Source organism: Hyposmocoma kahamanoa, unplaced genomic scaffold (genome assembly GCF_003589595.1).
Source record: "Hyposmocoma kahamanoa isolate Upper Pololo Valley unplaced genomic scaffold, ASM358959v1 63, whole genome shotgun sequence".
NCBI classification, from domain to species: Eukaryota; Metazoa; Arthropoda; class Insecta; order Lepidoptera; family Cosmopterigidae; genus Hyposmocoma; species Hyposmocoma kahamanoa.
The window spans coordinates 7,841,087-7,864,963 of NW_020653851.1; the positions used below are offsets into that span (position 1 = coordinate 7,841,087).

The 23,877-nt window shown below is 35.0% G+C and overlaps 2 protein-coding genes across 5 annotated transcripts in view; one reads left to right on the forward strand and one right to left on the reverse strand.

Moving 5' to 3' along the window:
• The window catches only part of LOC113230185 (mono [ADP-ribose] polymerase PARP16), a 25,680-nt gene extending 12,360 nt beyond the window's left edge, over positions 1-13,320 (reverse strand). Inside the window, exons 1-4 of the mRNA XM_026463994.1 lie at positions 13,062-13,320; positions 12,648-12,792; positions 12,175-12,330; positions 11,888-12,106 (exon numbers count right to left, since the gene is read on the reverse strand). Of these exons, the coding sequence (XP_026319779.1) occupies positions 11,888-12,106; positions 12,175-12,330; positions 12,648-12,792; positions 13,062-13,186 (645 nt within the window). The 5' untranslated portion in view covers positions 13,187-13,320. The remainder of the gene's footprint in view (positions 1-11,887; positions 12,107-12,174; positions 12,331-12,647; positions 12,793-13,061) is intronic.
• A 762-nt stretch (positions 13,321-14,082) lies between these two features.
• LOC113229898 (aryl hydrocarbon receptor nuclear translocator homolog) lies at positions 14,083-23,595 on the forward strand. 4 transcript variants are annotated; one of them, XM_026463587.1, is made up of 14 exons: positions 14,083-14,110; positions 15,190-15,238; positions 16,578-16,658; positions 17,053-17,213; positions 17,366-17,538; positions 17,618-17,765; positions 17,849-18,031; positions 18,146-18,234; positions 21,578-21,788; positions 22,465-22,615; positions 22,694-22,818; positions 22,896-23,071; positions 23,181-23,328; positions 23,408-23,595. In XM_026463587.1, the coding sequence occupies exons 1-14, from the start codon at positions 14,083-14,085 to the stop codon at positions 23,566-23,568; spliced, it is 1,884 nt and encodes a 627-aa protein (XP_026319372.1). In that variant the 3' UTR covers positions 23,569-23,595. The 4 variants fall into 4 exon arrangements, with proteins under 4 accessions (XP_026319372.1, XP_026319374.1, XP_026319373.1 ...); XM_026463589.1 differs by having other exon boundaries at positions 22,914-23,071; XM_026463588.1 differs by having other exon boundaries at positions 18,158-18,234.
• Positions 23,596-23,877: the final 282 nt, after the last annotated feature.

The window sequence follows — 23,877 nt, forward strand, 5'->3', positions numbered from 1 at the left end:
GATGGCGCTACGACTAAAAAGTCGTTGAAAGACCAAGTACAAAGACACGACGCAAGCACGCAGAAAAATTCGTGAGGTTCGTATTTGAAAAAAAATTACATCATTATTGAGGTCTGACACTCCTTATTATCTCACAAAAAACGAATTTAAATCACATGAAGTGTAGAAGTTATACCAAATTATTTAATTTTTTCAGGGTTTTCACTTTCATAAGGTACTTTTGTATCTGAATATTATAAAACGAAATGGACTTTATTTTTTATGTAGAATATTAATACTTTTTTCTTTATCATGCAGGACTACACATTCATATTCATTCACATTCACATCACAATTTAAAATCAATGTATTTTTTTTAATTTTCTAATTGAACTGCAGCACTGCAAATACGGGTAAAGGTATCTTCATATTTCTCTAGTGCGGGACTATGTTGAGTGTGTGCGTTATTATTATTATTATTGTGCGTTATTATTATGTTTCTTGGTTTTTGTTCTTTGTAGTAGGGCGGAAATACAAGATATTATATTCTTGGATATTTAAGTGTAGAAAATTATAACTATAACATATGCGCCGCGCCGCCATTGCCAATGAATTTGATCAGAGTAAATTCAGCGTAGCGAAATTTGTTTTGTTTAATTATCACTTTTTTTTGTTAATTATTTACTATATTTTAATATAATATTATTTCCGTACAACTGAAATTATTACGTTCCGACATACGTACCTACATCCTATTTACAATTTTATCTTTATGTGATTGTGATTTTTTACAAACATTCTTTAAGCTGATTATTTTTAGTAACAGTACGTATATACCTGCTAAAGTACAAGTTAAAGTGTAAAAAATGTCTTAAATTAATACAAAGGTTGATTTAAACAAGGTTATAATATTTTTGTAAAGACTTGACAAATATATGGCACGCTGATTTCACGACGATCTTGCCGCCGCTGCCACCGGTCAAATAATCATCAGACGCTGCCGCCATCGCTTTAGCGCCCAGTTACACGACGCGTAGGTTTTCGTGCGGCCGCCGCGCGGTAACCGCCCGGCTACTACGCTTTTACGTACATTAATGGCGAATCTGAATTCTACTTACTAGGCTATAACATTTAAATTTCTCGGAATAATACAATCGCGCGGTAGCTGCGCGGTCGCCGCGTAGACCAATGACAAGCCTAATGGCGTAAAGTTTACATTTGTTTGCTCATTTAAGTTAAATACTCAAACATTATTGCTTTTCCATAATGTTAACTTATAAAAATTCTGGATATTTTCTAACAAATTTGCACACTTCCAAAATATAAATACAGGGTAAAGTAAGAATTTTATGTTCAATAAAGAATAGTTGCAACTGTCTGTATTTTGAAGGTTGAAAATTATACGAATCAATTTCTTTTATAGGGTAAATAGAGAAGGGGTATCCGTACGATTGCCCCACATGATGATGTCATAGCTAAATCATTTTTTTGTTTCCATATGTAAAATCGACATTTAAAGGACTTTTTGATGTGGGTGAAAAGGGATTATTTTGTTTTCAGGAAATTTATTTCGAGGTTGTGGTCTATCATCCAGTTATTTATTAAATTGAATATAGAGTGTAGTTTATTATTTAAGTTTAAATCGTTATTGCAAGAAACAAGGAGAAAGATATCGTCAGCAATAAATGTACAATGTTCTTGTACTATTTTTGGTAGATCGTTTATATAAATGAGGAATAACAATCACGAAATTACACTGCCTTGCGGGATTGAGACTTAATGGTTTTACTATTTGATTTGAAGTGCGTTACTTCTTTAGTATTTGAGTTGAGGTATTCCACGGTGATGAAATGCTCTCGATCATACCAAAAGGATGCAAAAAAATCATAAGTCTTTCCTCGAATGCCTATATTATATTGTTTTTTTTTATAAAATATTAAATTGTAGTTTGTCGTAGGCTTTTGTCATGTCGAGTAAGACCAATAGACCTTAGAATACTTAGAATAGAGTAAAATAGAGTAGACCAATACCAATTGCACACGTTTTGTTGCTTATTACATTAAGTATTTCTTGTACATATTTATATATATTGCTAAAACCGTGGATCTATTTTGCGAAAGCCATTTTGGCAGTCATCTAAAATTAAAAGATTGTGGAACGGACTGCGAAGTTTGTGGGAGTTAATCGCAAGTCGCGCGGTTAATACAGAACACTCCCCGCGTGCGCCTGCACCACATTGCTCCTGAACCGACGAAAACCGCTCCGTGAATTTTTAGTGTAACGAAAATGAGTTTCAGCGCCATCTAACGTGTAATAGTTAGCTATTATATACTAATAGCATTTTTACTAAAACGCCACCTGATGGTGAATGGCAGAGCCAGGTAGAAAAAAAAACTGAAATATTTTAACATAACTCTTACTCAAGTGACTGCAAGTTTAATTTTGTTCGTTCAAAATTGTGTTACGTCGTTTTAGGCCCTACTCAATCAAAATCTTTAAGTTATAGTAGTAGTATAACAGTTCGGTCTCTAAATACGTCCACGCGGTAGCCGCCGGTGCGCGCGCTATGGGATTCGTGTAAAATAAACGCGCCCTTACGATCAGTGCACATGTCTCTCAGCTCTTAACAGTCTCAACAGTTAATTTTCTATCAATAACAACTGCATCTTCCAGAGTATAGTCAGGCGGGTGCAATGGTATTTTTATTTAAAACGTCGAAGGCGCATTTTTTTTCTAAAATATGCGTGGTGCATTTTAAGCTTTTGGTTGTGTGTGACAGAATTATTTTTCATAAGCATACACTCACGGCCCCGCACTAGAAAGACCCTGTGTCACGGGTGCCACACACACATAGACAACCACAAATTACATTCAAACTCACGAATAAATGTAGGTAATACAAATATTAGTAATTATGTTTTTCATATATTTACATTGTTTGTATATTTCATTGCACTTCCATAAAACCGTTGAACGAATAGACGCGAAATTTCTTTTGTACACGTAAATGTCATCGTTATTCCCTAAATAGGCGAACACTGTGTTAACTCTGTCAGTTAATGATAGATATTTGTTTTATTTTTCATAGACACTTCAAACACTTTCAACAGATTTTTTTTTTGTTGCATTTCCATATGAGCTGGCAATCACTTCAGGAAGATGTAGAGACCCGGCTACGACTTTACTCAAATATCATTTCTTGACCAGTCTTCTGTACACTTCAAAATTTTGTCGTTGCACTATACTAACATTTCAAAACGGGAATAAATGTGATAAAGCAATTTTAATAGGTATTTTTACACTTACTTATTCGTATTATCTCAACGTTTCGGCCAATGCCTGGCGAAAAGCCCGTGACCACGGCCAGTGCGGTAGATGTGAAAACACCTATTAAAATTGTTTAAACACGTTTATTCCCATTTTCAAATGTTACTGTTAAGACGTCCTCTGGTTGGGCCCTAGAAGGATATGTCTGAGCATAGCAGGTCAGCTTTCGCTGTGTCTTAGTGCCATAATGCATCGACATGACGTTTTAGCGAACGCTGACGATGAGTGTGGGCTTCTTCCTATGCCATATAATTACGATGTGTCATTGGGATTTGTCTTAATTTAATTTAAAAATATATCAGAATTTTTTTACTATTTGAAAGTGACAACCCTAACAACGACAAATTCGGATGTAACTAAAATTGACTATAACTTCTACATTCCATGATATGGAAATGCGATTTTTATGAGATAATAAGGAATATGAGACATCAATAACGATGTACTTAAATAAAAAATATCTTTTCCAAATACGGCGGAATATTCGAAAAAAAACGAAAATTTAAAAATACTATTTTCAGTCTTATAAAGTTACGAGTAACACAAGACCTATACAGAGTATATTTGTAACGGGACAGTATCGAGAAATCCGAAACCATAGAAGATACAAGGAAACTGTCTTAGGAACCATTAAATTTATTTTTTGTGAAAACAATTTTGGCATAGTAAATTTTTGGTCAAGCGTGTTGTCAATAAAAATAAGCAAAATTTATAATTTTTTTTGTGCTGATCGACAATTAAATTAAGGATGACCATCTTCTGCTGCCCGGATTCTTTTCGTCCAATAGAATAAAATCATTCTTATAGGAAACTGAGTCTACCAGCTTTAATAAAATTATAGTCAATTTTATTAATTTTGTATGAAAATAAAATTTATGAAATTTGTCCAACTTCTGCTGTCCCAATTTTTTTTTATCCCATACAATGAAATGATCCTGACGTAAAAGTGAATCGATGAGCACTAAAAACAATTTTGATCAATTTTATTAATTTTTATGGACAACTCCACTTAACCAAAAAATTTACTATGCCAAAATTGTTTTCACAAAACGAAAATCGATGGTTCTTAAACTTAGACTAAGACAGTTTCCTCGTATCTCCTATGGTTTCAGATTTCCCCATTATTGTCCTATTTAAAAAAAACCCTGTATACCATATTTTGTAATAGTTTTAGTGTAGGATTTTTTTTCACTTTATCGGTATAAAATTCAAGCAAATTTCACAAATTTTTATTTTTAACATAACCTGCACATATTTTGTCAATTGAGTTCTAAAGTTTTAAATCAGGAGATCTGGTTGAGAGATGCGGTTTCTGGAATAAAAAGTTCATGTCACGATAATCACATTGATTTAGTAAATCGATTACATTTGTTAAATTTTTTATTGAATTGATATTCAATTATTTTTTTGTGAAATTACTCTACTAGTTTGTTATAATTATTAATACAAAGATCGAACACTCAGAAAAAACACTCAGAAAAAAATCCTTCGATCCGGTCTCTCGCCAGGACTGGTAGCTGTAAAGGTACTAACTGGGTGATAAATCTGTCATAGATTTCTCATAGATGGCGCTACGACTAAAAAGTCGTTGAAAGACCAAGTACAAAGACATGACGCAAGCACATAGAAAAATTCGTGAGGTCCGTTGGTTCGTTCCGTGGCTTAGTTAATATAGCGTCTGGCACGGTATGCAAGAAGACGTCGCACAATGGAAAATGGTAGAACAACAGCAGCCCAGAAATGGTTTTCACCAAAGTCTGAATTAATATGCAAAATTAATTTTATTTCATAGTTTAGATATCATACTTCAATATAATGTAGGTTTTTATAGGTTAGATAAATAGGTTCATTTTAAAAAACACTTCAAATATGCCCTTTCAAATATTCGCGTTACTGCGCCGTAAAATATTGCAACTTTCGACATCACAATTCTTATTGATTTTGTTAGATAAGACATATGCTATTATATATTTTTACAAAGGGAATTTTATGTAGATTTCAAAAAAGTTTGCAATTTTAAAATTTATTGTGCAATGTATTTTTTTTATTTTTTTTTAAGAAATTGGAGATTAATGCCGGTTTTTATCAAATTCATCGAGAGTTTTGACTGTTAGCCAAGCTTGCCCAAGCTTCGAATTTTGTATTATTTCATAGAATAGGTATTCGTTATCACTTTTTCATAGAAATCAGCTGCGGTTTTTTGCGGTTTCCAAAGATACGACAAAAATTAGAACATGTGTCCTACCACAGAAAAATATCCTTATCGCGCTACGATAATGAAGATGTGGTTGCATTTATCATATTTATCATTATTTTTCACACTACACTATGGCTATATAATGCTCTGTCAATCATTTCATTTTTAAACATTTGCCATATTTACATACAGTAAATATACAAGCAGTCGTTTGTCGCTGAATATATTTTTCAACTTATTTGAAAATGAGTGCTTTTAAATGTTCGAGACGAGAACGAATACTTCCCTATATTGAAGGTGGAAGAAATGATACGGCTCTCGAAACATTTTTACGAGATTGCTTTAATGTTTCGGAGGACAATTTACGTTTAATAATTAGTGATTTTAAAAAACATTTGCTAACACAATTTAACAGTCGATGGAGCCAAGCATCGCGAAAGAAAGAAGCCTTTTTGAGGGTTAACAGTGATTGGTTGGATCAAGAGTTTTCTGTTTCTTTGCCTACGATAACCGATTCCACTCCATCTACTTCAATTGGTAAACGAGGAAGACCATGTCTGTCTTATGAAAATTCTTCAGAATCTAGTAAGAAGCGCAAAAATACAACACTCCTTAGTGAATATGGATTCGAACATATCTTTGGTGCATATATTCAAGGGCTGCGAGCAAAGGAAGAAAGCAATGAAGCTAAAATTGTGGAAGCATTAGGATCTGCAGATGCAGAGAAAAAGAATTCAGTGCTAAAATTAATGGACAACTCTTACAACATTCAAAAACTGAGCGATCAAGAAGCATTGAGTGTATTTATTGAATTGGATTTGCCCAAGGCGCAATATTTATACTTGAGGAATATAATGGACGAACGAAACTGTCCCATACTGCCACCTTATTACAAAGTACAAAAAAGTAAACAGAACTGTTACCCACCTGCAACAGCTATTGAAATTACAAACACACATGCATAAATGCTATCTCTGCAGGATTTATTAGACCACACAACAGCGAGGATATTGATGATAGACTCCATGTACAAAAACGGTTTGAAACAGTTGATTTTATACAGTAAATGGGGATGTGATGGCTCGTCTGGCCAAAGTGAGTATAAACAAAGACTTCCAGAGGAGTCTGAACTTGTGTCAGACTCACACTTATTCGTCACATCTGTTGTGCCCATCAGATTAATTGATGAAACAACTGGTTTTGTTGTTTGGCAAAATCCTGTGCCTTCATCCGTCAGATTCTGTCGTCCTATATTAATAGAGTTTTCGAAAGAAACTCCCAAGAAAACAAAAGCTGTTGTTAACGATATTCAGACTCAAATTAATGCTTTGAGTCCATCATTGATTGTCAAGGAAGGCAATGGCGTTCAAGTTAAACATGAACTTTTTTTGACAATGATAGATGGCAAAGTGGCCCAGGTATTAACCGATACTCCTTCTAGTTCCACATGTACTATTTGTGGTGCTACTCCACGTCTAATGAATAATTTAGAAAATGTAACTGCTAGGCCCGAAAATGAAAATGCTTTTCGTTATGGATTATCAACACTACACGCCTGGATTCGCTGTATGGAGATGATTTTGCATATTTCTTACAATCTTTCGTTTCAAAAGTGGTCAGCTACGAGTGACGAAAATAAACGAATGAAACAAGAAAAGAAATCAATGGTACAAAGACGCTTTCGAGAAGAGCTTGGATTAATCATTGACAAACCACGACAAGGAGGCGGAAATAGCAATGACGGTAACACTGCGAGAAGGTTTTTTTATAATACTGCCTGCTCTGCTGAAATTACAGGAGTCGATGAAATTTTGATTAAGCGACTCTGCGTAATCCTTCAAGCGTTATCATCTGGCATAATTATAGATTCCCAAAAATTTGGGGAATATGCTTTGGAAACCGCAAGAATATACGTCAGTAAATATGTTTGGTATTATATGCCATCTTCGGTTCACAAAATATTGATTCACGGAGAAGGCATAATTAATCATTTTGCAGTGTTACCTATCGGACAGCTTTCGGAAGACGCTCAAGAATCTCGTAATAAAGATTACAAATAATTTTGACTACACCATTCAAGAAAGTGCTCAAGATCTGCTACGAATGAAGACGTATTTCACACGTTGCTTTGTACTTCTGATCCATTTATTACTAGTATCCGGAAGCCTTATGTTAAAAATCGAAAAGAGTTTGACGAGGAGACACTACATCTTTTGAGAATGGATCTACTCATCACTGATTCTGAAATAGATATAATTTAGCAATGATAAAAGAGATTGGCAAGAGTCGAAAACAGATCCGAAATAATAACAAGTCTGTTTTAATATTTTTTTCTTTTCCCCTTTAAAAAAAATCTTTTGTTGTTTGAAGAAAACATTTTTAATCACATTTGTCTTACTTTACAAATAAAGAATAATCGTAACAATGCATATATAATTTTTTTCGGGTCGTTTCGAGTTTTAAAAATCGGGTAGTACCTATTTACCATTTTGCACATTTTTTTTTGTCAAAATTGCGGGTAGTTAAAAAAAATTGATATGTATTTAAAAAATTACATCAATCCCACTGTGTATATAAAAAAAATCAAAGCTATATCTCAAAAAACTCAAAAGTTACAGATTTTTGGTCCGAAACAGGCCTAAATTTTCCATAGTGCGTCGGTTCGAATCCGACCGGATCGAAGGAATTTTTTTCTGAGTGTTTTTTCTGAGTGTTCGATCTATTAATAATTATAACAAACTAGTGAAGTAATTTCACAAAAAAATAATAGAATATCAATTCAATAAAAAATTTAATTAATACAGTGTATAGCGACATCTCTCGCCAGGACTGGTAGCTGTAAAGGTACTAACTGGGTGATAAATCTGTCATAGATTTCTCATAGATGGCGCTACGACTAAAAAGTCGTTGAAAGACCAAGTACAAAGACACGACGCAAGCACGCAGAAAAATTCGTGAGGTCCGTTGGTTCGTTCCGTGGCTTAGTTGGTATAGCGTCTGGCACGGTATGCAAGAAGACATCGGCTCGAATCCGACCGGATCGAAGGAATTTTTTCTGAGTGTTCGATATTTATATTAATAACGATTACATTTGATTGAAAATATTTCGAGTTAAGCCAACATTTTGCAAGTATTGAATTACCGATCTAAAAGGTCATATTGCAATTATACTTCCCTTAATCATGGGCCTGACGAACCATATTATAGATTTTATTTAACAAACGTTAATCGTGACGTAGACGCACTTCTCATGAGACAAAAACAATTAATTAATATTGGTGTGATATCTTAACAACACACGAAACTTCAGGGTGGAAATTTGTAATGCCACTTGGAAGGAAAGTACGTTAAATACTGGAATAGAAAATTTTACTTAAAGGAATGTTTATTCCTATATTTTTAAAAAGAAATAATACTGCATTCAAAGATTTTCGGAAATTGCTAGCCACACGCGGAAATCGAACCCGCTAAAATCTTTTAAAAAATGCACCCTGTACTTTTATTAAATCAAACGATAGGGTCAATTATGATAGTCTAATCTATAATAATATAATTTGGAGTTATAAATTCAATGGGTCAAGTTAAAGCACTTTTACTCAAAGGTCCGTAAGATTACGTGTTAATTATCGTTGACGTCATTTATCCATTAAAATGACGAAGTACTATTTAGATAAGAAGATTGCAATTTTCACTTTGTAATGCAGACTCTTTGATCGGTGGCATGAGGTAATTTAAATATGACATGTTTCATTTGAAAGGGGATAGTCTTTTGTTATTTCCATTTGATTATTTTCACATATCCTTTCTAAGTACTGATAGTTTTCCTATAAATAAATAAATTTCATATTTGTCTCATTGTAAAAATGGCATATCAAGAACAGTTTGATTTAATGGAAGCTTATTTTTTAAATAACAAAAATGTGAATTTAGCTCTGCGGTGGTATGAAGAGAGATATCGGGATCGACAATCACCAACTCGATTCGTTCTGAAAAGAATGGTAAATAATTTAAGAAACACGGGTAGCTACGAAAATCGACGGCAAACTCCTCAACAGAACTATTCCGAATTCGATCTTAATGTTTTAACATACTTCGAAGCATTTCCAAAGGCTTCAAGCAGAGATGCTGTAGAAGATATTGGAACGAACCACACTCGTGCACTCCAAGTGCTTAAAAAATATAAATATAAATGTTATCGTGACGGCCGATTGATGCAAAAATCCTGGGGATTGTGAGAGACGACTTCAATTTTGTCAAAACATGCTAAGAGAAGTTGGCCGTAACCCGAATTTTTTGAGTAACATTGTATGGTCTGACGAAACCAACTTCAGTAATAACGGCATGTACAACCGCCGCAATAACCATTATTGGTCTCGAGTGAATCCTGTTCATGTTCATGAAACTAACAATCAAGTAAGATTCTCTTTCAACGTTTGGTGCGGAGTTATGAGAAATATGGTTGTGTTAGTCCACGTGTACGAAGGTCATTTGAACACTGTCAAGTATCTTGAAATACTGGATCTCTTAAGAAATGAGTTAAATGTTTTATCCGAGGAAGAGCGCAATCGAATAATTCTGCAGCAAGATGGCGCTCCAGCCCATAACAGCAGAGTCACTACTGCCTACATTAGTAACCATTTTAATACCTGGATTGGTACAAACGGCACAATCAGATGGCCTGCGAGACCACCAGATCTCACTCCTTTAGATTTTTTTTGGTGGGTATATGTTAAAAATCAAATTTACCTTAAATCCTATGCGAGTGTAAACGAGTTGAAGGCGAGGTTCAGAATACGATTTGTAATACAATTCATCACAATACGTTATTAAAAGTTACTCAAATTGAATTCGTTAAATGATTACATTTGTGTATCCAAGAAAATGGAGCTCATTTCGAGCAAATAATTACTTAGATTACCATTTTTTTCGTTTTATTAGAATACGTTTAGATTTCATGGTTTTTTTTTTTCATTTAATTAACCAATATTGTGAGAGCGATTTTATTCTTATAATTAACCTTATCGATCGATGCAATAAAAGTGCAGGGTGCATGTTTTTCAGATTAAAGCGGGTTCGATTCCCGCGTGTTGCTAGAAATTTTCGAAAATCTATAAATGCAGTTTTATTTCTTTTAAAAAATAAAGGAATGTTTCCTTTAAGTAAAAATTTATATCTCCAGTATTGAGAGTACTTTCCCTCCAGGTGGCATTACAAATTTCCACCCGGTACAGTTAGTTACAGAGTCAAGAGCATTATTCTATTTCGAAACTAGGTAGGGTCATAATACATCGAGCAGTAAAGAGTCTTGTGATTAGAGTCGAATCCTAAAATTGTAGACCACCGAACTCGAACTTTTAAAACACTAACCTCAAATAAAGGCAGAAACATTTTTATTTGAGAAATAATGCGTAAAGCGTCTCCCCTCTCCCGTGTTGTATACTCGAACGGGTAACACTTAGTTAATGGTAAGTGGTTATTGATCTACCTCTTACCCATAAAAATAGTAGTTAACCTTGTTCGAAAGGATTTCCAAATGATAGGCTAACATAATTGTATGGAAAACCATATCATTATATGGGTATCCATTTAATAGGGTTTCCCTATCAATAGGATTAATCAAATGAAAGGGTTTTCCGGTCCTTGCCCCAAATACTTCGAAACGATACCCATATTGCATTTTGTGAAAAATCATGTCCGCCATCTTGGATTTACAAATAAGTGCTGTATTCGTAATGAGCACCCCCAAATACCTCGAAAATGATACCCAACATACCGATATTTGAAATATCGTGTCCGCTATCTTGGATTTAGAAACATGTGCTATATTCGTAATGTGCACCCCGAAATACCTCGAAAATGATACCCAACTTGCCATTATTCGAAAAATCGTGTCCGCCATCTTGGATTTAGAAATAAGTGCTATATTTGTAATGAGCACCCCCAAATACCTCGAAAACGATACCCAACTTGCCATTATTTGAAAAATACTGCCCGCCATCTTGCATTTAGAAATGCGAAAAGTCGTCTCAACCGTCATGTATTCAGATAGAAATGCCATTTCCATAATAACAACATTTATAAGCATTAGGTACCAAAAATAAATTTTTGAAAATTCTTGGCAACCATCTTGGATTTAATTCTCAATAAGCACTCCCAAACAACTCGAAAACGTCTATAATTCTCCTAGTCGATCGACAATATCGATTATATCTATAGGCACCTAATCGACATTTGTCGATGTCGATCGACACTGTCGTTCGTATTTGTAGGCACCTTTCAAAATGGAACACACTATAATGTTGACATTATACTGTTTGGCGTTAGAAACAGGTAAGTAATTATGTACTCACGTATTAAATGAAAAGATAACATGTCGATGATTACCTTGTTTATTTTGTTCAGATGTTGTTGAAGACCAAAGTTCAGTATTGTGTAAAAGTTTTCTAAACGATTTCCGTGGTAAGCAAAGAAGACACTGTGGTGCTTAGCCAATTCTTTCCACTTCGCTTCCGATGTTGATTTTACTGAACTAATAACTTGAAAAACGTACTGAGGCTTTGGCGCCGGGTGATAAGAGTGTGCACAATTCAGTATAACTTCATGCTGAAAAAATCGATAACGGAATAATATTTTATACTTAATGGTCTACATGAGATTATCGCACGTATTACCGATTCTGGCGGCATTGTCCTGAGTATAGGTTCTTTTAATCTAACCAATACGTAAAACAGCAGATCAAGAATGTCGCTAATATGCGCCAGGTTGTCCAGATTGTCCAGTTGTTGCAGCACCAGGTCCAGGGCAGGGACATCAGTTATTATGCTTAGCTAGAACACAAAACGTATTTTTTTTTATTAACAACCATCTCTCAAACATGTTTTCTGAGCAAGAAAACCGTTAGTGATAGGGTTTGAATTTTTTAAATTGTGTTCAAAGAAATAAAAAACTAATTTAATAATTTCCAATTTTTTCATTTGGCATTTAAGATGTTGGCAGATAGTTACTCCCAAAGTAAAATCAGGTTTTTTCAGTCTCTTTATTCAAAGTAACTTTATGCATTTAATGAATATGAATAACACTGAATAGCTACGTCATGATTTAAAAATATTTAAAAGAAGCTAGCATAAACTTAGGGTTGTATTACTAATTCATCCATATCCTTGATTCCATTTTTCAAGAAGGCCGGCGGAAAAGGTCGAAGACAGCTCTCATAGCGAAAACTGAAAGCTGCTGCCACAAACAAGCTCCATTTTATATCAGCTGCTTTAAAATCTTTTTCTAAAATTAGTCTGAAAGAAGGTAGATGGATACAATATAAAATAGGTACTGGTGGTGGTAACTTTTTGATCAGTATCAAATGTTCCTTATGATAGGATGATGCAAAAATAGGGGATAAGATGCGAACTTTTGTGTTCAAACATATCAAATTGCAATTATTCGAATAAATGCATATAGAACACAGCTATTTTTAAATATAGAAGAAATAAGTTACTAAAGGAAGGGACCGACACCATCCTTTATTTAATGCCCAAAAATAGATGCTTCAATAGCAACTAACCTCAAGTGAACAGCTTTTTTCTCTAGCGAGTCTAATTTGGCTTGATTGTAGTCTGAAAGTGTATCAGAGGTAATATTACAATTCGTCGTAGTTGTTTCAGACAAAGTTTCTGGCTCACCATCCATGTTCGTTATTTATTGAATCAATTTATCTATGATGCGATTATTTAATTAACATAATTTTGAATTCTATGAAATATCATTTTTGTAATACATTTGTTTGATAGGAACAAGTATTTTTAAACAAAGGAATAATTCAGTGGCCAGTGTTTTCTAACAACAGCAATTTAAAAAACTGTTCGGTAAAAATCTAGACGGCTTTTCTAGGTATTATAAAATTAAAAGCTTTTTAGAGAATAAAATTAGGGTGCATAAAAAGAAAACATTTTCAGTTCCAGCTAAGGTTTATCTACTTCCAACTGAAGACTTCTTTCTTTTCTCTAACCTATACCTAGGGTCGTATTCCAGAACTCTACGCAATGCTCAAGTCAGGATCTGAGTATGATTTCAAGCACTTGAAATACGACCCTAATGGCAGGGATTTGAGTATGATTTCGAGTGCTTTAAACCATACTCAAATCCTTGACCTCCTGAATTAACTTGAATCCTACCTTGAGCATTGAGTAGAGTTCTAGAATACGACCCCTAGACTCGGAAGGCTTGCTTCGCAGGCGTTTCGTTAAAGATATCTATTATTTTTATAAATTATCTAAATTAACAATAATTCTTTCTTTTTTGAAGCAACACTTAAAAGGGCAATTTACATCACGCGACACCTTCGTGTTGCAAACCTGTAAAAGTACTATAGCAACATTTAATCGAATTAGTAGAAAAAAATGTATGTAAAATAGCAACATAACATGTAAATTAAAAATGGCGTTTGTGTTGTCTTGAAGAGTTGACGATAAACATACGTCGTGTCTTTTGTGTAGAATTTGAGGTTTTTTTTTGTGTTCTAATTAACTTTCAATTATATAACTACCTAGTGTAAATATAACGTGGACTAATGAGTTTGTTGACCGATGTCTGCCGTGGCTCCCACTATCCCCGGTTGGTGCTCTTATTTTTTGTCTTCCTAATAAATTCTTGCCTGTGATCGTTTATCCTGTGGAATTTCAAAGCACAATTAAACTGTGCTTTGGAGGTTATATCTAACTCTAACTGGTACGATGAAAAGGTAGTAGAAAGCTGTGAAGTTATCGACCTATTTAGTTGACGTTGCTTCGCGTGACGCGTTCTTAGCGACGCACAGAATGCGAAAATGTATTTCGTTTATGAAAATCCGTTCTCATTGTGTTACAATTCCCAGGAAGTGTATATAATAATAATTCCATGAAAGTTGTATAGAAAGTCATGCCCCAATCAATGCAACACCTTTGATGAAACAAGTATGCCTTGAATACAAACTAGCTAAAGTTCCATCCTGAATAAATAGGTAGTTTCACGACGAGCCTACTCTATGTTCTGCCTTTGTCGAATACAGCTTATTCAGTACTTTGCATGTTTATATTATGGAATGAAAAGTTAAACATACATTGTGATTGGTACATAATAATTTTGAATCAACTCATTTGCCTTGATATTAATTGTATGACCTTGGTAACACACATACCTACTCTCTAAACAAGCAAGATTTCTTGCTGACAATGTAATAAAAAAAATTAATTGCCCTACTAAACCTATTCTATCTAGCTATCATTCGGCTATCATTTATGCCTTGAAAAGATTATTTTCAATTTAAGAAAAACCAATTTTCACTTTAGTTTCTTTGGTTGTAGTTTTAGACAATCTCATCATTAAATTTTACAAAATATAATTAATTTTAATACAAAAATGTTTATTACTCTATAAAGGTAACTTCAAGAGAGCTGGAGTTTGCAATAGAAAAAAACCTGTGTTGCAAATCTCTAGGCTCTCCGCCACCTAAATCTAACTTTCATACAGTAATAACTTTTTTAATAATAATAGTATAATCCAAAAAAATAGTAACACAAAGGTGTGAAAACTGCCTGAATAATACTTTTTACTTCTGACCACCCCAGAACTACAAATAAATGCAAACAGTGCAGTCCACAGTTTTGGAATGTCATTGTAGGTGTTCATAAAATGTAAAGGTATTATTGTTATAGGGGCTGACCCAGCAAAGGATATACAAAAGCGCCGTGCTGGCAGTATTGGGTGAGTCAGACTGCATGCGCATTTGTCACTTTGGCAAATCAACATTTTAATGCTTATTAGCGCAGTAAGTTTACAATTTTACATGAGCAACATAGGCACCTAAGGAGTTGAATTAGAAAATTTTTTTTAACTAAAGTTGTATAAAAATTTATAGATCAAGCGAAGAAGCCTACAAAGATGCTCTTGGTTAAATCAGTTGTACTTCATTCTGTTAAACACATGTATATGAAATGTGTTTTACTGTTTTTAAAAAGCACATAATTATTGCATTTTAATTAATGATTGAACAAGCTGTAGAGAGATATCTTCTTGATGATTATCAAATTAAAGCTACTCATTTCTAGAAATTAAAATTTTAATAATAAACAACACACCCTGTGTCGCAGGTGCCACACACATAGACAACCACAAATTACACCAAACCCATGAGAGAAAGAGGAGTAGACCATATAACTATTTCACCCGTCCCGGGAATCGAACCCGCGACCTCTGCATGGCAGACCAGCATGGGGTAACAGTTCGACCATAGAGACAGTAATGTACTTAACATAAATATTGTGCACAAGTCTTTATTTTCCTTGTTTAAGGAAACATATTTTAAGTATGTTTCTACTTCATTAATTGTATTTAAGTTATATTATATAGCTGACAGTATACATTGCGATTCAACTGCTCTCCCCTCCTTGTCATAACTAACGTCGTAACTGCAAATTTGTATTTTGTTAACATTTGGGACATTAGCACCTGTTTATTTTACTATGACACATGACAGTTGCGCTGATTTTGCCTAACAATAAAAATGTAATATCCCAGTTTAATTTATATGTTAATAACTCAGTTTCGCTAAAAATATTGGTTATGATAAGGAGGGCAGCATTATATTCCTTTAAAAATAGATTTAATGTGCCACATTTGTGACTAAACAATTTGTAGGTATTGTAAGGCATTTCCTAGTTTCACCAAAGGTGCATAAATTTTTTTTGTTAATTTTTCCATTTTAGTTGTGTTTATTATTGATCACTAGGAACCATTTCACACATTTTTAATCCCACTACTGTTATTAGTTTTTAAATTATCCATGTATTAATTTTACTACATAACTTCTCACCTCTACACCCTAAACTTACAGAGATGAATATGTCTTCTAGGTTAACTGAGTTCATTAAATATTTATATTTACAGATTTATGTTTATTTACACACTAGCATTTAATTCCAAAACGATTAGTTCATTTATTGTGTGAATTTTTTAAATTTATTTTATTATGTAAAAGCTATCGGAATTTGTAGCATTGCATGTTTATTTTAATGTATTAGTTTATATATTTCTCATTATATAGATCCGATGAAGACGACGCAAGTGGCGGGAAATATACAAGGATGGAGGAGGATAATATTCAAGAGAAGGAGAGGTTTGCAAGGTAAAGATATATGCATACATCATTATAATATTCCTGTTTATCAAAATACATTTTAACTCTTATGTTCTATTATTGGATAAAAACTGGAATTTCATACTGTGTTTAAATTTACGTATGTACATAGTTGGCAATTTATATTTTCAAATCACAATTTGAAGGCCCCCATCATTCCCACACTAATCTATTGTTAAGTTACCGTGTGGTGATTGAAAACGTGTCTTATCACGCGATTCGCGCAACTTTCCGTCGCTTTAAAGTGCCCATAATAATGATATTACTTTGCTCAAATCTGTTTTTTGATATAAAAATGTTTTGTTTATATCTATGTCTTTAGAAGTTAACAAGTTTCTTTCGCTTACAATGTTTACTATATTGATACCGTGCGATATTTTAGCCGCGAAAATCACTGCGAGATCGAGCGTCGCAGACGAAACAAGATGACAGCGTACATCACGGAACTGTCTGATATGGTTCCAACATGCTCCGCTCTGGCGCGCAAGCCCGACAAGCTCACTATCTTGAGAATGGCTGTGGCGCACATGAAAGCCTTGAGAGGTAATGGAATGCCCGTTCTGAAGGCCCTGCTGTTTGAATTTAAAAAAGTTCAAAAATTTGCAAAAATGCAAAATGTTTGCAAAGTGGCATATCACACTAATCAAATAATTTTAATACATGTATGAGTATTTTTAACTTTGCAACTCTTTCAGGAACAGGCAATACTTCTTCCGATGGTACATACAAACCATCATTCCTGACTGATCAAGAATTAAAGCATCTAATCCTTGAAGCGGCTGACGGATTCCTGTTCGTCGTCAGTTGCGACACTGGACGTGTAATTTATGTTAGTGACAGCATAGCTCCAGTTCTTAACTACACACAGGTAAAGATCCTACATCCTTGTAGGTACATTAGGTACCATGAATTTTTAATAGGTGTTACGTTTTGAATTTTGCTTGTAGGCGGAATGGTATTCGTCATGTTTATACGACCAAGTACACCCAGACGACCTTGAAAAGGTTCGAGAGCAATTGAGTACACAGGAGCCTCAGAACACAGGTCGCATTCTTGATCTCAAGACAGGAACTGTGAAGAAAGAGGGCCATCAGTGTAAGTAAAATGATGTCAAATTATTGTGGTATTCTGGATGGTAACAGAGAATTGATTGGTTTATTTTGACCTATTTATTATAGCTTCCATGCGTCAAGTGATGGGGTCAAGGCGTGGTTTTATCTGCCGCATGCGTGTTGGTGGTTCTGCTGAAGGCGCGCACCTCGGTCGTCTGCGCGCTCGCAACTCCCTCGGTCCCTCTCACGACGGACACAACTATGCTGTAGTACACTGCACAGGATACATTAAAAACTGGCCACCCACAGGTAACATCAAAAGGACTAAAATCTAAAATATTTGCTACATATTTTAGCTATTTGTACCAAATAATTTAGATGATAAGTTTAATGTGCGTAAGTTTATGTGTGGTGTGATTTTAGACCTGTTTCCAGGTATGCAGATGGATCGTCCGGTCGAAGACGAGCTTCACGCGTCACATTGTTGCCTGGTCGCTATTGGTCGCTTGCAGGTAATTCCTTATACTTTATTCGCAATTACTTTTAAAAAATAATAAAATTTTTAAAAAAATGTAAACGTGAAATAGGTACAACTACAACTTCTGTTATAAAAACAAAATGATTAATGAGATGTAATAAAGTCTGTTCCAGTCCATTATAGCAGAAAACTAAACAAACCAGTTTGGTTAAAATTCAATATATGGAATAAGTAACACTTTCACGTATATTTTGAAGATTTCGACTTGATATCTCATCACTTTTTCCAGCAATATTCATTTTAATAACATAGTAAAGTCTTATTTGAAAAATGTTACTTCAAAAGTAAGGTTATTTTTCAAAATTGTCTGTTTGCATAGAGTTGCACGGAAATAACTTTTCAGTTCATTCAATTAAATTTTTGGTAATCGATTTGTGAATTGAAAATTTAATCACAATCGAACGAATATCTAAGTGTAAGGATTTGAAGGAGCATTTGAAATAAGATTTCGGAAATTTTAAATTTGCTTTTATAGGATAAGTAAGAAAAAATTATAATCTCATGTATGAAATATCGTCACTCAGTATTGAATCACATTTTTTTTTATTGTAATCAGCAGCGAAATTGCAAAACCCATTTTATTATATAAAACCCAGTTATTCTAACTGATTTTCATTGAATCGATAAATCGATAAATTCAATTAATTTATTTATTTGTAGTTGGCAGTACAGTTTGCAATCAATAAACTGTCTATGGCCCGACCATCAATTATCTGTTTGTTTACCTTTATGGTGTAGTCAAGAGCACATCAAGCTTGACACTTTGTACTTTGGATCGTTATAATCGTAAACAGCATCGAGTTGGATTTAAGACGCTGACAAGCGTCGATGACCTTGCGTCGATGACCTTGAGCGATAGCGCGCCTACTATAATTTCTCCAATAAGGTGGCGCCATACGCCCCGATGCGGTAAGAGTGGTAGTTGGACCTTCTACTTGATTTAACATAATATTCATTGCCACTAACAGATGGCCTTGTATTTAAAATACACACATGCTATCAAACCAAAAAATATCAAAGCTTTTATGAACTGGACATGTTATGCAAACAAGAAACAAGCCACACCTCGAGTGAAATTGAGTTACGTATTTAGGTAGAACACCAGACGTGTCCTTTACTCGCTCACAAAAGATCCTGGCAACATACCAAGCCAAAACGGAGAAAATAAAAGTCTTTCAGGGTACCAACCCTAAATAAGTAACTTTTTAACAGCTAAAAAGAACCTTGCTGCTTAATTTCATATAATGTCTTTTTTTAAATAAACTAAACGGATCCATGTCACATGTACTGAAGTACTGTAGATCTTTGGCGTTTTCATTACGAAAACTAGAACATGGTTCTCGTTAACTAAATAAAAAGATACATAATGTTTTCTATTTATTACTATATTATATAATAGTTTTCCTATATCGTTTTCACTGCTACAGTACATCGTTTGTCTCAAATAGAGATGCGCCGAGTACAAGTTTTACCGAGTAACCGAGTGCCGAAGATTACTCGGTTTAACATTTGCCAAGCCGAGTACTCGGCCGAATTACTCGGTTCATTACAACCGGAACGCGATGATCCTAAAAGCCCCCGTTGCTCTAGAATTAGGCCGATATGTCAATGAAAGTTTATTGTCACGAGAGCAGAGTCCTTTCTAATAGTGGGCAGAGCATAAAACAAAATATCCAAAACTGGCACAGGTAGCAAGAGTGTTTTTATGTGCACCTGCAAGCACTGTGTATAGCGAGCGGTTATTTGCCGAAGCGGGTAATGTGTATGAACAAAAAAGGAACAGACTATTACCTGAACTGAAGTTTTGTAAATATTCCTACATCATAACTTGCCTTTGTTAAATTTTAAATATTCATAATGTAAACTTTCTTTTTAAATTACTAAATTGTTACAATTGTCTACAATTTCTAGTAATAAATCTCTTTTGAATATTTTAAATATATTGTTGATTTTACTTTATGTCTATAGCTGTGATGCTTTATTTTAACCGAGTTCTCTTCTCATGAACCGAGTTATTCCGCCGAGTACACCGAGTACTGAGTAGCAAACGCGTACTCGGCGCATCTCTAGTCTCAAATAACTTACCTATTTATTGCTTACACTGTTATTACAAAAACCTAATTATCTCGAAAGTGACATTTTGTGGGTTGGTTATAGTTTGCATAACTATGTCCAACTACGTATCTCGTAAGTATCGTGCTCGACGGTAGACAGCCGATTACAATACAATATAAATTAATTTGTTAAAACCATGTCAAAACAAAGGTTTGGCAACGTATCCCACGAACGCAAGCTACGCAGCAGAAGTTTTCAACGTTGCAATTTTACTAAATAATCAAGGACGCAAACAATAATTTCATTTTTGTTTTGAATATATGTTCTAATCCAACAAAAAATATATCTTTTTTTATTCTCACCTAATGGCTAAATTTGACTTTTTTTAAATATTTTCTTTCGATTTCAACGAATTGGTGCATTATATTTACTTATTTACATATTTTTTTGTGTATGACATTTTTTCACACTGTGAAGTGCCTGTCCATAATTTGCAAGCAAATATTTAGCTCGTTTAGGCGAAAGTCACTTTTTACTCCTAAATTTGTTATTTGTTTATTATTTAAAACAAATAAAGTGTCAGGATCAAGACAAATGCCATTTAAATAATCACACCAAATTTGGTAGTAAGCAAGTTTGGTTTGCCCGAGAAAAATATGTCAAGAAATAACCACCAGAGTCTCACTGTAATCCAGTTTTTGTATTACCTATGAAAATAAGCAATCTTCTAGGATTTTCAAGCTACACTTCAAGATACGTGTTACAGGATGTACTATTTTCAAAGTTCCACGTGCTGTGTTATCGGCTAAAAAGTTACACAAAAACACCATATTTAAGCGATTTTGAGCACCTCGTCGCCTTAAGTCTTAAGTGTCAAGCTTGACGTGCTCTTGACCCTGTACAATGGATTGGAACAGACTATAGTTTATACAATTTAAGTAAAAGTTAATTCAAATTGCAAAATTATTTTCAACACACATAGAATTATAGATTTGTTTTTATTTTTTAAATTGTAGTAGAAGTTGGCTAAATAGTTACGTACATTATAACAGTGATGTAAATTTACACAACTAAAACTCTACTTACTTACCACACGTGACGATACATGGAATATATTTTTGGAAAATATTGCAAATTTTTAAGTAATATATGCAATGACCTTATATCATTGAATACGAGTATATGTTTGTTTTTATTATTACTATTGTCTCTTATACTGACTCTGCTGAAATTAAATGTCAATGTGTGAATGATTGATACAGGTGACGTCAACTCCTAACAACTCTGAGAACAGCTTGTGCAGTGGTGGAGTGGAGTTTGTGTCGCGGCATTCGGTAGACGGGCGGTTCACGTTCGCAGATCAGCGCGCCACACAGGTGGTGGGTTATGCGCCAGCAGACCTCCTCGGCAAGCTCTGTTACGAGTTCTATCATCCTGAGGACCAGCAGCATATGAGAGACAATTTTGATCAAGGTTCGTTGTTGGAACAATATTCCTCCTACTATCCGTAACAGCGTCACAAAAAGAACTTTCAAGCAGAAGCTGCAAGAGTATCTTTTAAATATGCAAAATTTGGAAATATGAATAGCTAAGGTGTTTGAGAAAAAAAAAATAAATAAATTGGATGAAATTAAATTGGATTGAATTGAGTTAAATTGAATTGAATTTGTTAGAATTTGAATTGAATTAAATTGGTTTTCTTTTGGGTTTTTACGAGTGGCGTCCCTGTCCCTATAGGGTCCTGGCAGAATACCAGTGTCGCGGACAGCCGCGTCATTTATGCTGAGTCAGCGCCTTTTCATTGCCACGGCTTCCAAGACAGATACTAGTAGAATATATTACTGTGTTACGTCTAAGTTAATGTCTATATCGTGTGTCTGTGTATGTATTTGTCATGGTGGTGAATAAAGATTTTATCTATCTATCTGCCTAGGTTCGTGTCATGGTTTTAAACTTCGACTTATTATGTTAGGGAGATAAATATTACAAATTTGTCCCGTAAGGAAAATATATTTTTATAAATATTTCAATAAAATTCTGACTCTTGCTTTGATAATTATTGATAATTATCAGTAAATGAAATTGTGATTTACTAGTTATATTGTCCTGTGTTTATGAGCATTTCGCTAAATTTTGAAATCTGTTGCAGTGTTGAAATTGAAAGGCCAAATCATCTCTTTGATGTACCGGTTTCGAACTAAAAACAGAGAGTGGATCTGGCTCCGAACCTCCGCCTTCGCCTTCCTGAATCCATACAATGACGATGTGGAGTACATTGTATGCACAAATACTTTGGCCAAGTGAGTTATTAATTTAAAATAATGCCTTTCATTCCGATTTAAAAGATTACAACAATGCACATGAGTGTTGTTTTGCAGTCGATCGTTAGGCAATACTACTGGGGAGCCGGCACCCGAAGAAAACTACGACTACCATCTACGTCATCGAGACGTATATCAAGCTGCCCAACCGCCCCTTCACCAACAGCATCACGCACCGCCTGGTTTGTTCTTTTCGTTAGTGGTGTTTCACACCTTTTACAAACACTTCTGTCTGAAAAAATAATCATGTAATGCGAAGATGGTATGTGTGTTGCAGTGAGCCACGCACGCTCGCCAAGCGAGTCCGTGGGTGCTGTTCCGGCGGCGGCAGTGGGCCCTGCGGCGCCGCCTTACGCCCCGCACTACGCACCTGACTACTCACCACATCGACCTGCCAACACTCCACCGCATACTACATGGACTACACTACGCCCCGTCAGTTCTTTTACATTCACGTTCTCGAGAGGGTTGATCAATTTACGTGATTGGATAATTTCACGTAAACGATTCTAAGGAAGCAATGCCGTGTTCATTTTTCGTGCAGGGTGGTACGAGTAACGAGACATATGCGTATAGCGGTGACAGCAGCGCGACGACAGGTCCGCCGGCGGACGGTAGTCCCGCGCGATCACCACCGGCACCCGCTTATCTGCCGCCTACCGCACATTATCACCATCCGCATCCTACACACGGTAAATACACGGCGTGTTCATAGTTACAACATTTTATCTATTCATAGCTCTGTTCGTGGTTAACTATAAGGTTGTGCAGGCATGTGGACGTGGCAAGGCGGCGCAGGCGGTGCGGCACCGGCGCCGGATGGTGGCCACGCACCACACGAGCTCTCCGACATGCTGCAGATCCTGGATCAGAGCGGCGGCGCCACCTTCGAGGACCTGAACATAAATATGTTCAACTCCAACTTCGAATAGTTATAAATGTAAACAATGTACTTAGCCTTGTAAAATATACGATTCGAGTAATCTGTCGAGTAAGCGAACCGTGCTGTTCCGACCGATCGGGAGTGGACTTTTTACCGTCGAATAATATTTTTATGAAATTGTGTCTTATGAGAAATTCCGGATCGTTTTGATGACGAGTTTACTGTTAACGGTCTTAGGTCTGCTCGACCATGGCAGGGCACGGTGCAACGAGTGTGATGTCACAGATTGCGCAACAGATATTAGCTACTTTAAACATGCCGCTGCCCTTCGGCTCCAGAGGCATAACGTTTAATAGTG

Coding starts and splice junctions, on each gene's coding strand:
- LOC113229898 (XM_026463587.1), top strand. CDS start 14,083: ATGTCTGCCGTGGCTCCCACTATCCCCG. Junction 14,111..15,189: donor CGTGGCTCCCACTATCCCCG/GTTGGTGCTCTT, acceptor TTATTGTTATAG/GGGCTGACCCAGCAAAGGAT. Junction 18,032..18,145: donor TAAAAACTGGCCACCCACAG/GTAACATCAAAA, acceptor GTGTGATTTTAG/ACCTGTTTCCAGGTATGCAG.